The 17,465-nt window shown below is 38.0% G+C and overlaps 1 protein-coding gene across 5 annotated transcripts in view; it reads left to right on the top strand.

Annotated features, from left to right (window-relative positions):
• Positions 1-16,021, top strand: part of UGT8 (UDP glycosyltransferase 8) — a 94,092-nt gene extending 78,071 nt beyond the window's left edge. For all 5 annotated transcript variants that reach the window (XM_067735215.1, XM_067735213.1, XM_067735210.1 and 2 more), the window contains 4 exons: positions 3,994-4,136; positions 5,812-5,888; positions 8,430-8,649; positions 13,385-16,021. In XM_067735215.1, the coding sequence (XP_067591316.1) occupies positions 3,994-4,136; positions 5,812-5,888; positions 8,430-8,649; positions 13,385-13,748 (804 nt within the window). In that variant the 3' untranslated portion in view covers positions 13,749-16,021. The remainder of the gene's footprint in view (positions 1-3,993; positions 4,137-5,811; positions 5,889-8,429; positions 8,650-13,384) is intronic.
• Positions 16,022-17,465: the final 1,444 nt, after the last annotated feature.

Raw genomic sequence — 17,465 nt, 5'->3', positions numbered from 1 at the left:
GACAGCATCTAGTAGAGTACTATACAGACTACCGAGAGAACAAGAGATGAAAACAATTTGAATTTACGTTTCTCTGATTATCCATCTGAGGCTAAGCATCTTTCCATGTTTTATGCCGAATGCTCTCCTTCTGTGAAAGAGGTGTTTTCTCATGTTGTTTGCGGGGTTTTTTTCCCCTCATTATTTTGTTTTAGATATTAATTCTTTGTTTTGTGTGTTACAAATACTTCTGCATCTATTTATTATTCTTTTGCTTTGTAAAATGTCTTCCATACCCTAGAAGATTTTTGTTGTTCTACAGTCAGATCTGTCAGTCTTTTCCTTATGACTTCTGGAGTCTGTGACTGGCCCAGGAAGACCTTCCCCACCCAAATACACGAACATTATCTTTGGGGGTTTTCTTCAAGTACTTCATATATTTTAATTCAATTTAACTTTTTAATCCTTCTGTAATTTGTGTTAGTGGAGGGATCTAACTCACTATTTTTTCTGAATCAGTAGCTGGAGGCCTCCTTTCCCCGCTGATGAAAATGCTGACTTCCTATCTTCCTTCTCCTAATAATGAAGACATGCATTGTGATGGTTCTAGATTCTAGAGTACATTTTAATATCTTGAAGGGTAAACTCTGTTCTTTTTCAAAAATTTCTTGGCCTCTCTTGTACATTTTCTTTTCTAAATGAATTTTAGGCTCAGCTTTTCAAGTTCCATAACAATCCTTTTGGAATGTAGGCTGAGGATGCATTGAACTTAATTTTATAAAAAATCAGCATCTTCATAACTTTGATGTTTCCTTCCCAGCCCACGTTACATCTCTCCATTTGAATAGATTTTCTTTTTTGTCCTTCGGTAAAATTGTCTTGTTTTCTTTATGTGCATCCTTAGGTTTACTCTAGTCTTAAATATGTATTATTTTTGTTGATACTGTGAGGGTTTTTTTTTTTTCAGTCCAATTTTTTAAGTTGGTATTTGCCCCAGGACAGGGGGTTTCTAAAGTACCTATATTTTTAACAGTGGTAAATTTCTGGAATTGGGATTTTTTTTTTTAACATTAATTACATTTATTATGAAGGGGGCGGTTTAGTGAAGAGTTGTTATTAAATCAGTTTATATTTTATAACTGATGGGGTCTTAAATTCCAGAAAATACAGTACATATATATAGAGTTGAGATGCCACCTGGCCTTCCAGCCCTTTGGAGACCTAAGCACACTTTTTGTGAAGTTCTGGTTCCAAAGTCTTCACTATAAGTTGAGCAAATTCTAGATCCCTTCGGCCTCTGGCTCTATGCTACCAGAAGGTCACTGTATCAGCCAAACCCCAAACCCAGCCCCTTCTATGTTCTCATAAAACATGAGTCACACCAGACATTTTCTGAGTTGAGGCTGCAGATTGGCGATCACAGATCACGGGGAGGGGTTACATCCCCAAGCGGCCCAGTGGCCTCTGCCCCTCACTCTCTCTACTCCGACCTCTCACTCCCCTGTTCCATCTCCAGCTAAGGACATGGCAGTGGGGATATCACCTTGGGGCCTCACTCTCCCCTCTAAGCCAAGTGCAGTGTTATCTTCTAAAAATGCTGAGTACTTTCCCTGGAGGGAACCATGATGAATAAAATTTTCTCTATTCCCTTCCATACAAATAAAGATTATATACTTGAATGTATTCTTGTTACGGCTAATGACTATGGTAGGAAAAAAGCTGGAAAAATAGGTTTATGGATTTCATATTATATCATGCAAAACAAAGAACAAACATGTATACAAAGAGTCAGTTGAAACTCAAAGACCTTTTAAGTCCTCGGGAAACAAAATTTAAATGTTATTCCCATAACGCTTAGTATTTCTGAATGTAAACATTTTGCAAATGGCATCGACCCTGAAATTTTTCTCTTTAGAGAATTGGATAGTAGGTGATAAATTATTTGAAGACAAACCATAGGGAGAAAACACCATATGAATTCAGATTATTCTACTGTGCAGCATTTATATTTGTTCTAAGTATATCTGGCTTAAGACTATATATAAATTGAAAATTCTAAATTGTTTTGTTTTGTTTCTTACTTTGAATCTACAAGTTACGCTGTTAAATTTTCAGCACGTGATAGTCTTGGTAAATGTGGTAGAATATAAGTTAAAAGCTTTAATCCACAGTTGATATCTTCTCGATTTCTTTTATATGTTCATAAACAAATAGAGTTTCCTGGAAAATGAGGTGTTTTGATAAGGTTTTCTTCCCTCCCAAATAATTATAGCCTATTTTACTCACTCAGTAGCTGGAAGGATGTACCTCCTTTCCATCATCACTCTTGGTCATATAATGACACTATTCACTAATTCATTTGAGGCATAAAATGTGGTCCCCTCTTTCCTGCTAAGAATATAAGTGTGATAGAGCCAGTTAACACAGATCTCATTAAGTGAGAAAAGGAAAAGAAAAGGGAAAGAAAGCAAAGAAAATAAAGACATAAAGAGGGCTAACATTCCATATAAATACTTAGTATTGAGCTATGTGGTGATGCTATTGCGATGATACTACTTACTGTACTGCTTTTTTTTTTTTTTTTGCGGTACGTGGGCCTCTCACTGCTGTGGCCTCTCCCATTGCGGAGCACAGGCTCCGGATGCGCAGGCTCAGTGGCCATGGCTCACGGGCCCAGCCGCTCCGCAACATGTGGGATCTTCCCGGACCGGGGCATGAACCCGTGTCCCCTGCATTGGCAGGCGGACTCTCAACTATTGCACCACCAGGGAAGCCCCTTACTGTACTTCTTACCTCCCAGCTGCAAATCAGATTATGCCAGAAAGTGGTGTGAAATGCAAAGAGCACGGGCGACACAGTCATCTTGGTAACTTCATCCTGAACAAGAGACCTACCGGGTCTGCGAGATATAACAGTGACAGCTCACGCTGCACATTATGAATACACAGTGCGTTTGTCCCGTTTCCATGACTATATTATGGCATAGGTGTTGCCAGTAGACAGCATGTTTGTTTTCCTTACAACAGAATTATGTATTCTTCAAAGTGCTGTGGCTTTATTCATTTTTATATGGGAAACTGAAGCTCAGTGTCTTTGACAAAGACTTATTCAAAGGGATAACTTACCATAAAAAAAGCTGGTGCCTACAGAATAAAATAAAGCAAGGGTGGCATCCCTTAAAACGAACTTCTTTCACCTTCAGTTAAATCAATAATACTGGTAGAAGTGTGTTAATGTGTCTTCCTCTGAAATGAGTATTCCTGAAATTTGACAGTTGTCCCTATTTAACATCAGATATGCCATGGCCCCTTATCTATTAGCTGTAGATGGACATGTTTGAGAATTCAGCATTTTCCCACAAAATGAGAGAAAGCTTCTGCTCAGAGATTTCCAGAACCCCTGGATGCCTCACTATACAGTATGCATGATTTCTATTCTGTGTGAGTTGAAGAGATAATTAGAGAAATAGTAAAACTTGTTAGGCCTATGGATGTTTGGAATTATTAGCTAATTCCTTCTCTTTCTCAGTCATTAATACAGTATGCTCTTCAGAAATGAAAATTATCAAACTTAGACCAAGATAAAATCAGCCCACTCCTAAAATAAAAGTCTCCCTGGGTGGGTGTGGGGGGGTGGTAGTTAATGTCTTTGTCATGTGTCTAATCTTTCACTTACGTCCTCATACAAATTTATCTCTGACCGTATTTTAAACATGAGTTTCAATTTTTTGTTTTTTACTTCTGTCTGAGCTCTTAGGTCATTAATTACTGATTTTTTGTTGTTGTTTTTTGATCTTAACCAAATTAACTACCTGCCCTCCTTATTTTAGTTAGCATTATTCAGTGAAATATTTTTTTACAAAAGCAGTTATCTAAAGGAAAATATTATATTATCTTCACTATTTAATTGTTTAAGAAAATTATCTGAAGGCTTTTTAAAAACTGAGCTGTGATGACACTGATTCTGAGCTGTGTTACTCCTTCATAAAATTAACTGCCACATTTTGATTTTCAGGATCTCCAAAGGTGGGTCAATGGTGCTAATCAACATGGCTTTGTCCTGGTATCTTTCGGAGCTGGTGTCAAGTATCTGTCAGAAGACATTGCTAACAAACTGGCAGGAGCTCTGGGGAGACTGCCCCAAAAAGTGATTTGGAGGTAAGGTAATAATATAGGTTGTTTCTTCACTCTTGATTTCCATATCCTCTTACTTAGCCCGCAGGTCTGAGTAAAGCACAGCCCATTGATTCCCTGGCAATATTAGCAGGATGCCTTTGACTTTTCATTTTGTTTCTTAGTGTATCGAAATCTAGGGATTAACTTATATAATACTCTGTGATGGTTAAAAAGACATCTAGCCCATAGCATAAAAAGAAGATCTGATGCACAATGATGTATTCTTGTGATGGGTGCATTTTTATGTTACCCTCATTTACCCTTCTATTATTTATTATCACTTAAAAATGTGTAATTGCATGCATTTCTGTATACTCCTTCAAGTCAGTGTTGGAATGAGGAAAAAATGATGGATGAATGATTAAATTGGTAAAATATTTCATGGAACCTTTTGGGCTCCCACTTTGTCTATAAATACTTCCGATTTCCTTTATCCAAGAGACCAGGCCTTTAAAAATACAGTAACTTGGGCTTCCCTGGTGGCGCAGTGATTGAGAGTCCACCTGCTGATGCAGGGGACACGGGTTCGTGCCCCGGTCTGGGAAGATCCCACATGCTGCGGAGCAGCCGGGCCCGTGAGCCATGGCCGCTGAGCCTGCGCGTCTGGAGCCTGTGCTCCGCAACGGAAGAGGCCACAGAATTGAGAGCCCTGCGTACCGCAAATAAATAAATAAATAAATAAATACAGTAACTTGCCAGTTAATGCTAGTCAAAACAGACCCCACTTCTTCTTGGAGGCACTGCCAACATGTGTCTGTCTCTGGAGTTTCTAACGCAGTGTCTAAACTTGGATCTGGACACTTATTGTGTATTTACTTAGTACCTGTCCCCACCACTGGGCTCTAGGGATACAGCAGTGATCAAGGTCAGCCCCAGTGTCAAGCCATTACAAGTAGGCTCTGAGTAATAGGGGTTTTTCCTTTGTAACAACTGTGGGAGGATTAGCTCCTCCTTATCCTGGCTAAGCTATGAAATGGATACATATTTTATTCCAATGGTTTAAGTCTTCTCCCTTTGGATTCCAGTCCTATTGGATTTCTTCTATTAGGCTTAACCCAGAAAGTGCCCCTTCTACTTTATTTGGAACAGTTTTGTATCTGCTTATTTCAAACTCTTGCCATTCTCTCAGTTGATAAGCACTATATGGTTTATCTTTCAAAGATCAAGGCAGGAAACAGCCTAATTATGTCCTTTTGCCCCACAGAACTGTCTCTGGGGCCCAGCTAGAGAAGAGTACTTCCTGCTTTCTTCCAATTCTCAAGCCTTCCCTCAGTTTCGGGGTGTCCAGATGGGAGCTATTGACTGCCCAGTGGTGGCCCTTGCTGGTCGTTCCTGTTTCACCTTCTAGCTGGTAGAAAATGACTTTCTAGCATAGGGTCATTTGGTTGCTATGTCCCCCATCTCTGTGGATAGGGGAGGAGAGCTGAAGGAAAATAGATCTCAGTATAATCAGAGTGTTTCTTATTTATCCCTCAGTCAATGAAAATGTGAAAAAGAAACTGAAATTTTTGTTGTTACTAAAACATTTCTTCCCTCTTAAGAATGTCAACGAAAGATCATGTAACATTTATTTTAAATCCAAAAATTTAACCAGAGAGTTCACACAAGGAGTAAAGTGTGATTTTTTGGAAGATTCATAGTCTGGTGTAAATTTCAGGTTTTCTGGAACCAAACCAAAGAATCTGGGAAACAACACCAAGCTCATAGAATGGTTACCACAAAATGACCTGCTTGGTAAGTCACTGACATGTGGGTGCTTACTTGGCTTTTAGATTTTAATTGTGTAAATGTGAGTTTTACACTCGAGTGGCTTATACAATACATGTATGGTGTATGATAGAATCATTATGTTATCTAGTGCGTTAAGTCCTGGATTTCAGACCAACAAGTCAAACCTTTAGTTATTGGCAAATAATTTTAAAGTATAATCATTTAGGCCTATAAATTAAAATTTTTAGACCAGTCACAAATTTTAATTTTCTGAAAAATATACTTAATACTATATAAGCTAGTGGTGAGTAAAGTTATACCTAGTTATGTCGATCAGCTAAAAGTAGTAAAATTAAAACAGTGAAAACTTAGATTTATGTTATAGTTTTACTACAGATGTATCCAAGAACCCAGAGAAATTTGAAATTATTCATTTGTTTGAAACCACAGAGAAGCAGAAAGCCAAAATAACAGTCAACTTACTTTAACTTTACTTGGATTATCTGCCTAGATTTTACCCTAAATCACTGGGCACTTTTGAACACATTATTTCTTTTGATTTATTTATTTCTTGGGGTTCTGATCCTCAACTCAAAATTAAAATACCAATTATATGCATATCTTTTAAGATATCTGAATCTGAATCTAATTCTGTTTAATAAGCACAGATAGTAAAATGTAAATTGTTTTATTCATTAAATCTCTAGGAAAATATAAGGCCATATTATTCTTTAAGATATTACTTATTAAGGAAATTATAAAAATGTTACTGATTTTGGCAATATCGACCATCATTTGTTCAATAATACTAATCTAACAGATTATGTAAAAGTAGCTTTAAGTTATATTCTTAAAAATAGACTTTTAAAGAATATCTTTTAGAAGCTAAATTGACCCCCTAAAAACCTGCAAATTGAATTTTGTAACTAAAAAACAGTAAGTATATAGATAAATAATTCCTTTTGTTTAGTTTATTATGTTATTCTATAAATGGTAAAACTGAGAAAAAAATAACAAGACAGTTTACCTTTTTTGATGTTTGTATTTTTTTTCTTTTTTATGTCTTTACTATTATGACTTCAGATTCCATAGAAGGTAGGAAGGAAGCAGTAAATTTAAATAAGATATCTTGACCATCAGCCATCTCATTTCAGCAGGGGCACAGCTGTCTGGGAGCATCTAAATTGGTCTTATGGGTTTTTTTCTGCGAGGCTCTACAGCGAGGTGTAGCTACACCCAGAGGCCCTCCTCAAGTTCACATCTCTTCTGGGTTCCTCAGAATCTCAGCTCTCTGCGTTTTCTGACATTAGCATCCTTTTTAACTCTAGCCATGACCTTTGTGGGTCCTCTGTTGGTTTCTAACTATGCTCAGAAGATTCCTCCAGGATGAAAAGCAGGAACCAAGTCAGTGTCTCTCCCCTCCCCTCCTCTCATGACACTCCCCCCTGCTCTCCATACACCAGCTCTGCATTATTTTTCACTGCTGGGCTTGGTGATAATAAAGTTTTGTTTAAAGAAAAAGGGTTGGTTCTACTACTGAAAAGAAAGTTTGAAATCCACTGCGAGGGTAGATCCCTTAGTTGGGCTGAGTTGAGAAGCCGCTTGTGGGTCAGAGCAAGAGACACTGAGTGACCAGCCTGCTAGATGTTGAGGTGGGAGAGTCCTGGAGCCCCATTGAGACCCAGGTTCACACACAGAGTTCGTTTTTTTACTTGATGTATGTTTATCTTAAATGTTTGTGTTTTTGCAAGCTATAATTCCTTTCTGGCCATGGAGCACCTATCCTGAGTGCAGTGTTTCTTTGTCTTACACTTTTTATGCAAAACTTTCTGCTCAGAAGGAGATCTGGATTTTTAAATACCTCATTAATTTTGATGAATTATCTCTTTTATCTCCATGACAGCTAGATGTTACGTGATGTCCCATCTCTTACAACTAACTTTTGTAACTGTCTGTCCCTACATGTTTTTATACCTAAAATATAAAATCAGACCCTAAGATTGTGTAGCACAGGTGCTGATATGACTTGAATGTTGTAAATGCTAAGCACCATACAATGTTCCTCTTTGGGTGAGCACAGAAACTCTTCATGGACATCTGGAATCCAGCCCCACATTTTTACATATGTTTTTTTGCAAAGTGTGTTAGACTTTAATATAGATAAATGCTTGAGTAGCCAGAAAGTGAGTGTCTGTGTTTAGTAGAATGTGATTGCCCCCTGGTACTTTTTGTCATTTCTTGCTTTCATTGATATCCTGTTAATTATTGGCCATTTGAATGCAGTTGATATTTGTGTTTTGGGAGAAGATATTATGATATAATTTTTAAAGGTATAAATATTAGCTTAAAAATGGCTTTTAACTGATATATGTAAATCAGATAATTATGTATATAACAAGCATTGTAATTGGTATAGAGCAGTAATCTGTGAAACTGTGCCTTTAAAAATCCTATATCTGAAATGCATGTTTATTATAATATCAGCTTTTAAGAAATTTCTGGAAAATCTCTTCCTAGAACAATACACAATATTCTAAGTTGTTTTCTTTTTTAATCCTTCTTTAGGGCATTCAAATATTAAAGCCTTCCTGAGCCATGGTGGTTTGAATAGTATTTTTGAAACTATGTATCATGGTGTTCCTGTAGTGGGAATCCCACTCTTTGGAGACCATTATGATACTATGACCCGGGTACAGGCAAAAGGTATGGGGATACTGCTAGAATGGAAGACAGTTACTGAAGGAGAGCTGTATGAAGCACTAGTGAAAGTTATCAATAATCCCAGGTAAGGTTTCAATTAATATTAAAGCAGATGAAATATATATACCACAGCACATTGTCAATAGCTGATTATTGCCAGTAGGTTGTCAATAAACCAATTATAGAAATATCCTTTAGATTCCTGTGTATAATGCCTTGTGCATGTTTCTGTCATTTGGAAAATAGAAATAGCAATCATTTGGCCAGCCTTGTATGACCTTGAATAATATTCTACCAAGGTTTGACAAACTAAGGAAAAACTACCATGGGAACCATTGGGTCCCTACTGTGTGTCCATTTTTGTGTCCTTTGTCTCATTTTGATGCTCATAAAACTATATATCACCGTTCTCCTTATTCATATTATAGAGATGAGGCACTTGAAACTCAGAGAGCTTATGTAATTTGCCCATAGTTACAAAGCTATTAGAGTAGGAATTTGAACCAGACTGTCTGATTCCAAAGCTGGTGCTCTTGATACTGCCTGGTGCTGGGTTTCCCTAGTGCGGGGCGTCAATGAAATGCCAAGATTTTTTTACTCAGGTGAATGACTAGTCAGAATCTTTATTTTATTTTTTTTCTTAAATTCTTGATGTGTCTTGAGTTAACCCAGTTCACAACTGAGCCTGAAAGAGTAGAGAGTTGGCCTGTGTAGTTTTAAAACAAAGCAACAATATTTCCCATTTTTACGTGACATTTAATTGATCTTGCCTTTCAAATGGCATTAATGTCTGAAGAGTGTGAGCTTCTTCTGTTTATACCCAGGGTAGATGGCATAACAGTAGACTGAGAAACACTGCCATATTCTAAGAAACAACCAACAATAAGAACAATTCTTTCATATAAAGCGATGTAGCTTTTAGGTAAAAGGCTGGGTTCAAGTGCACTGCAGTTCATTATGCTGTCTTATGTGGGCTTGGAGGTGGCCTTTGTGTGCTGACCCCTTAGAGGATCCAGTGTCTTGGTCACAGCTCTTGGCACTTGGATCAGTATGTTTGCTGATCTGAGGTACCTGACTGTGAGATCCCTTCATCTGTGTTCTGTAGCCTTTCTTTTAAAAGTCTAGTGTTTTTCAAAATGTGATGTTCTTATGGAAGATGGTATGTATCATACAGGCTTTTTTTTTTTTTTTTTTTTTTCCTGCGGTACACGGGCCTGTCACTATTGTGGCCTCTCCCGTTGCCGAGCACAGGCTCCGGACGCGCAGGCTCACTGGCCATCGCTCACGGGCCCAGCCACTCGGCGGCATGTGGGATCTTCCCGGACCAGGGCACGAACCCATGTCCCCTGCACTGGCAGGCGGACTCTCAACCACTGCGCCACCAGGGAAGCCCCATTTTTTTTTTTTTTTTCATACAGGCTTTTAAAGGAAGATTTGTACAATGCAGCCCTCAAGTAGAGTTTGTAGAGAGATAGTGGCAGAGCTGCCGAGATTGGGTCGGTTATGCAGAAAAAGCAAAAGTCTGGATCATCCACACAAAATCAGTCTGGCTGTGTTCTGTAAAAGGGGCCACATCAGAGACCAGGCTATAGTCTTAGGTCACACTGCGATTAAATCCCAGCTATGCCATCTTCAAGTATACATATGTGCTTGATTTCAAACTAGGTTTTATTTTGTTTAGTGAATAAATTTATATTCTTCCACAAAGTATCCATATAAGATAAATAATTAGTTATTTGCATATAACCCTTGAAAAGTTTAAATATTTAACTAAAGCCTTTTGCACATTCAGGGTAGGAAGATGTCTTTATTCATTGTAAAAATGACAATGATTCAGGTAGTATGTTCTTTGCTAAAAGTAATTATATGTAAACTTAAGGCATTTATCTTTTTTGTTTCAAATACATGATAATGTTCCATATTTAACATGCCATAATTATTGAAAAGGCTGATTTGATTCACTAATATTGTGTCCAAGATATTCTAGTTTAAACCAATAGTGCTAAAGAAGTATCACTTATTTCTTTTTTACTCAACTTGAACCATGTCTTCCTTCTTCCCATACTAGTTTGGGTTTATTTACTGAAAGCTATTGCTTTTGTTCTTTGGAAGGAATTCTTTTGAATCTGGAGATTTTATTAAAGCAAGTTGTAGAGAAAGATGGGTAGTTAATCCTTATGAACTTAACACACATCCAGCCCTTGGTTATTACTTTTTTTTTTTTTTTTTTTTTTTTTTTGCGGTACACGGGCCTCTCACTGCTGTGGCCTCTCCCGTTGCGGAGCACAGGCTCCGGACGCGCAGGCTCAGCAGCCATGGCTCACGGGCCCAGCCGCTCCGTGGCATGTGGGATCTTCCCGGACCAGGGCACGAACCCGCGTCCCCTGCATCGGCAGGTGGACTCTCAACCACTGCGCCACCAGGGAAGCCCAGTTATTACTTTTGATAGGAGACACTTCCCCTTTTGTAAAATAAAATGTGCAAGTCACATGAGCCCCTTACAAGGTAATTTGTTTTATTAAAAGTAATTTTATCCAAGACATTCATAAGGAGAGTTTAGAAGTGGCCTTAAGTGACCATTTTAATCACACTGTTCTTTTTTTTTTCCCCGCAAACTTTATATTCCTACTGGTAGAAATTTTGGGTTGTCAAGCAAACTATGCTGAAAGGACAATGCCACTTGCTACCTCTGAAAGGGGGAATCTTGGAAAATTGGGCCGGGCAGTGACTTAATGAGTCTGCTCTTGGGGAGAAGTAAAGGTCTGAGCGATGAGGCCCTACTCCATACTCACGTAAGCTGAGGCAGGTAAGGACTGGTTCTGGACCAGTGAGCCTATTGGAATTTCATAGGTGGCAATGAAGCCAGAGTCCCTGCAGAAGGATCTTTGTCACATGCAGTCTGTTTAATCATCTCTAGAGAATGGGCCATAGTCTCATGACATTAAGGTACCTGAGGACCAAGATTGTTTTTAATCCTCCTTCTTCTATGTTAAAATAGAAGGTTGAATTTCATTTTCTAAGATACCATGTTTCACTTCCGTATTATAAAGATGCCCTTTTATCCTGTAAGAATTTTCTCACAAAACAGAGTAATCAAAAGTTTCTAATTTACCTTTTGCCATTGATTAGAAATAATGATAGATTACAAAGCAAGGCCTCTTAATAGTACAAGGAATATTACAGGGATGGCCTCTTAATATTTGGGTGAGGTTTTACACTTTTAAACCAACTGGGTTTATTATATAACAGTAATTTTGTTGTAAGGCTAGGATGACACAGAAAATGGGCTTTTTCTTTTAAAAAATTTACTTATATAAGTATTCAAAATACAAGAAAACAATTAACAACAGTTTACAGTGTTCTGTAGTTTTTTCACAAACTTTTCAACACATGGTAGACAGTATGGCTTAGGAGAAAGATCATGGACCCTGGGAGGCAGGAAATTATGGCCATGAGGGCAGTCTTTTGTTTTTGTATTTGTTTTTTTGTGGTACGCGGGCCTCTCACTGCTGTGGCCTCTCCCGTTGCGGAGCACAGGCTCCGGACTCGCAGGCTCAGCGGCCATGGCTCACGGGCCCAGCCGCTCCGCGGCATGTGGGATCTTCCCGGACCGGGGCACGAACCCGTGTCCCCTGGATCGGCAGGCGGACTCTTAACCACTGCGCCACCAGGGAAGCCCGAGGGCAGTCTTTTGGATGATCTTCCCACCATCAGTCTCTTCCTTTCTTTAATCCTATCCCTGAAGCTCTGGTTTAAAGCCAGTCTCTCTGATTTAATGGTCTTTGATTCTAAGAACAGGGCTGCATATCTGTCATTCTGAACACACGTGAAGGAGACTCACGTTCCAGTCTAATTTCCAGCCAAACACCCCTGTGCTACATACTCTTTCCAAATAAGTTTGTTCTGGGCATACTCTTGCCCTTCCACCTTTATTACTTAGTTCACACTCTTCTCTTGGCCTAGCACGTTTTCACATGTCCAAACTTTTGTTCCTGTATAAGGCACAGCTCGAGGGCCACACCCTCCATGATGTGTTTTGTAATCCTTCCATGTGGAAACTATTTCTTACGTTTGAACAATGTAATCTCTAATCAGAGATCCATGCTCAAAGGGGCTTTGTGCCAAAGATTGGCATAGAAATGTACAGTTAAATATTTTTGATCCTCTTATCAATCATTTAAGAGTGTTCTCTTTATATGTATGTATATACATATACATATATGTATCTCTACTGCATATAATGTCACTCACATATGGCTTCATAGTGTTTGTCAATTCCTTTTCATCTGTTTACTAAATATAATAATCTCACTCTGTCAGCTAGTGCTGTTTTAAATCAGAACAGAATTAAATGTCACTACTAAAAGGAAAAGGTGTTGGGACAAAATTCTGCATTTTTTTCCACCGTCCCTCTGTTTTAGAATCTAATAAATTCACTCCTCTTCCTGGTTGAGACTCATTGATTAATAGTATTTAAAAGCATATGAAGAGAAGGATTACGTGTATATAAGAGGCATGGTCTAGTGTAGAAGGAGCATGGGATTTGGAGTCAGAAAAACTTGAATTTGAATCTCAAATTTGTAATCATGGTCAGGTCACTTGGTCTCTCTGATTTTCATTTTCCTTATCTGTGTAAAATTTATTTTACTGTGTTAGTATAAGGTAATGTGTTGAAAGCACTTATCACAGTGCCTGGCACATACTGGGTACTTAATACAGGATAGCTATTTTTATTATTTTCCCCATTTTTAACTTTAGGGAGTTATGATCCTGAGCCTTGTAGCTACATGATCATTCTGTGTCTTACCTCCACCTCATAGCTACCGTCAGAGGGCTCAGAAGCTTTCAGAAATCCACAAGGATCAACCTGGGCACCCTGTCAATCGGACTGTCTATTGGATCGATTACATTCTGCGTCACAATGGAGCCCATCACCTACGTGCCGCTGTCCATCAAATCTCTTTCTGTCAGTATTTTTTACTGGATGTTGCCTTTGTGCTTTTGCTTGGTGCTGCCTTGTTTTACTTCCTCTTGTCCTGGGTCACAAAATTTATCTACAGTAAAATCAAAAGTTTGTGGTCTAGAAATAAGCATAGCACAGTTAATGGACATTACCATAATGGAATCCCCAATGGCAAGTATAAAAGAAATGGCCACATTAAACATGAAAAGAAGGTGAAATGAGCCAACAGCCCCACCTGATAGTAACAAATCTGTTCAGTCATTGAATTTTTATTGCTATAATTTAGTCTAACAACTACTAAAAGGAAAACATCAGTAAACAATTCTAACACTCCCTTATCTGATCTTACTAATGAAATTCTGTGGAATTAAGATGGCTGTAAAAAGCACAGACCTAAAATGCAAAAATGTATTTTATGCGAATACTGATGCAGAGAGTTTTGGCACTGAACCTTTTAGAAGCCTTAATTATTTAAATCAATTAAGTGACCGTGTCAGACTTTAGTTTTAAGTCTTGATATATGTGTGTCCCAGATAAGGAATGGTTTCTTTTCTCTTAAAAAAGATTTGTTTGTATATGTATGTGTGTGTGTATGTTTCCTAATTAAGATTATTTCAGCCAGCTGCTTGTTACATTTGTTGACGGTACAACACATTCAAGAATGAAATAGAAAGAGGGTTAGGATCCAGACGTTTCTCTTCTAGAATTTCATATATGGGGGCTCAGAACACTACCATGAAAGAACACTTTTCCCTCAAAACTGAATGCAGAGGAAGAAAATGAAAAGATAGATGACACCGGTTTTTGTACTTTTAGGGTTTTTTTGTTTATTCATTTTAGGTTTTTTGTTTTTAGTTTTACTTTTCTTACAGACTGTGGATACTTCTGGGGGAAAAAACATACAATTAAGTAAATGTATAAATTGGTTGTCACGTTTTACTTCTATTTTCTCCCTACCAATAATTTGCCTCTGGGAGAATTTTATAGTTTTCTTCTATTTCATTTTAATGAATAACAGTATGTTAAATGTATAATTAAAACAAAGCAACAAAGCTCTGACTTTTGTTCAGAGTACTGAAGATTACTGCTTCTATGGCATCTTTAAACAGGGTTGTTATTTGAATGTTTTGTAACTGTTTGATGGCTTTTCTGTAATGTAATTTTTGAATGTTCAGGTGTGGTATTTCCAAAGTTTTTAACTTTAACAAAACAACTCCTTCATCCTATTTTGTTGTCTGGGCCACACAGTCTGTTACATAGGTGCCAACATTTAATTCTTTTCATTGGAACATTTGCTTTTCTCCATATTGGTACCTGCTTTGTCTGAGAGGTTTGAGATCTGGTTACCAAGTCAAACTTTACATGTTATACAGAAGTGACAGAGAAATTGTACTACTTGTTTGTGAAAATGAGTTCCCACTCCCCTCCTCACTGCCTTCACCCTCACTTCAATCCATTGTGGCTGACATGGGACAGGAATAGTATTCATTTGAGGATAGGGGTGCAAGTCACAGACATCACAAAATCAGGGCCTCCCAACTGAACCATTCACTTGCTGGCAACTACGAGTTTATTCCCTGTCATTCTGTTTACTTAGCATTTGCACTACACATGTTGAGTGTATGCTTTATTTATTTGTAGTTTGACATCTTATGTCTGACAGCTGACAGTAGAAAAATACAGCATCTACCTAATGACGTTCGCTAACATGGGAAGAGTTGTGAAAATTCTAGAATGCTTAAATCCTTATCATACACTATGACATACAACTTCATCACACTCCCACCAGGAGCCACTCTCCTGTACTTAGAAATAATGTCACAAGTAGTTTTCTAGTGTACAATGCAGGCAAATATATTGCTGTCTGAATACTTGAAGAAATGGTATTACACATATAAGCCTATTAGTTATACCTTTTCACAATCTTATAATATTGCCGTTAAAAGGGAAAAAAGACACAGGCAATGAATGGTGGGATGGCAACAGGACTTAGAGTGTATGAATGAGTTGATTTTGCTTTTTTGGAATTGGATAAAGGTGACAGTAGGCATTCACTGGATGATTAAGCATAAATTAATCTCCACTGTGATAAAAACTTAAACAATAAACATTATTTAAAAATAGAGAAATGTTGTTGGAATAAAATTTTTATTCAGATTTTATTTCACAATATTATGTAAATCCATTATAAACATGTTTCTGAGACAGGTCTCCCAACCTTTATATGTGTATATGAGTGTGAAAACAGTGTTACATGTGAGAATTTTTTTAAATTATTATTAAACAGAGGTATTTACCTTACAAGTACATCAACATGGATCTTAAAATTGTCCCATAATTAAGAATGTTAAGTGTAGGTATTTACTGATCATTGTTGTTTTTTTTTGTTTTTTTTTAGTAAGCTTATTGTTAGCCAGTTTTGGTAAATAGAGTGATTTTAAATTTTCCACGCTTGGGCTAGATTCTCTAATAAAGTAAAGTTTTCAAGAAGGTATTTATTCATTTATTTTTTAAAAAGAACCTCTGCAAGTATTTCTGTCGCTGGTCATCATATCAAATGCAAATGAGAATTAAGACATCAATCGTTTTTCCTCTAGAGCCATAAATTTTAATATCCCTCCACATAGACGTAGAGGCAGAATTTGAATGTCCGGGATTGAAGGGGAGTGGTGTTTAGGTTAAAGTTGGAGAAAGCTAGAGATTCTCTCTTGAGGATGTAGACACTTTGTATTACAATCTGGGGACATTCTCAGACTCCCAAATACAACATTGATATCTTCTGGCAAAGTCTCTGGTGGTGTTTATCAACTTAGGTTTGGGAGTACTGTCCTTAATGAATCGCCTCTGAACCTTACCTATCCAACAACTTATTGACCACATCTCCCGCTAGATTGTGATACACAACACCCCTCTCCAACTGCTGAAATCCACCACGCTAGATCCACAGAGGACTCCAATTCAGAAAAACCTATTCAGGTGATCTGCTATCTGCCCCTGTCCTCCTTCCCTTCTAGGAACCAGTAGTGGTGAGGCACTGCTGAGACAAGACGTAGCATCCTGTTTTTTTCCCACCCATTTCCTGTTTCCACCAAAACTACAAGAACATTTATGCTCAGATGACCTGTCTCAATGTCATGCTCCCAGCTTTGCCTTGTAATTAGGCAGATTAGACATTATAATTGGACACTGTGGGGCATAAAACTTGTGATGAAATTAACATGAAAGAAGTTCAGTTTGTTGTTGTGAAACATTTTGTGGACCATTGTTATTTATAAACGGTAAGAACCTTCTTTGAAATACACAACTGTAGTGAATTGAAGAGAGAATATTTATTTATAAGCAAGAACTCAGGAACTGCCATGGAGGGGTGGGGAGTGGAAGTGACTTGACGTTCAGTGGATGCCTGTCCCATTGCAGACAGTATGCTGGATACCAGGGGAGTTTACAGATGATAAGGACAGTCTCTCCTTCAAGGAGCTTGTGATCTAGTGGGAGACATGGACCCAGAAGTAACTATAATGTAAAGTGCTGGGGCCCATGGCAGATGTATGTGCAGGGTACTGTGGGAACACCTGGGAGGCAAGAATACATGTCAAAGAAGCCTCTCTGTGTGCACCAGAGAATCCACACTCACTACTGGCTTGTCTTGTAACACAATGTCCATGCCGTTAATTGCTTCATCAGGAACATCCTCATGAATTTATTTTTTGAATCAGGTATTGAATTCAAGCTCTGATTGTCTGAGGGTCCTGACTTTGAAGGCTTACCCCAACATTTACTAATCCTTAACTTTTGAATTTCTTGTTTGTATGATGATGGTTACCTCATGGGCTTTTCTTGAATACATATACACACACCACACACACATACACACACACACGCACACATACACTGTGCTGGCCATTATACTGAATGTTTAATACAGTGTGTGTGTGCGT

Source organism: Pseudorca crassidens, chromosome 4, assembly GCF_039906515.1.
Source record: "Pseudorca crassidens isolate mPseCra1 chromosome 4, mPseCra1.hap1, whole genome shotgun sequence".
NCBI classification, from domain to species: Eukaryota; Metazoa; Chordata; class Mammalia; order Artiodactyla; family Delphinidae; genus Pseudorca; species Pseudorca crassidens.
This window is presented reverse-complemented; position numbering and strand designations above follow the sequence as displayed.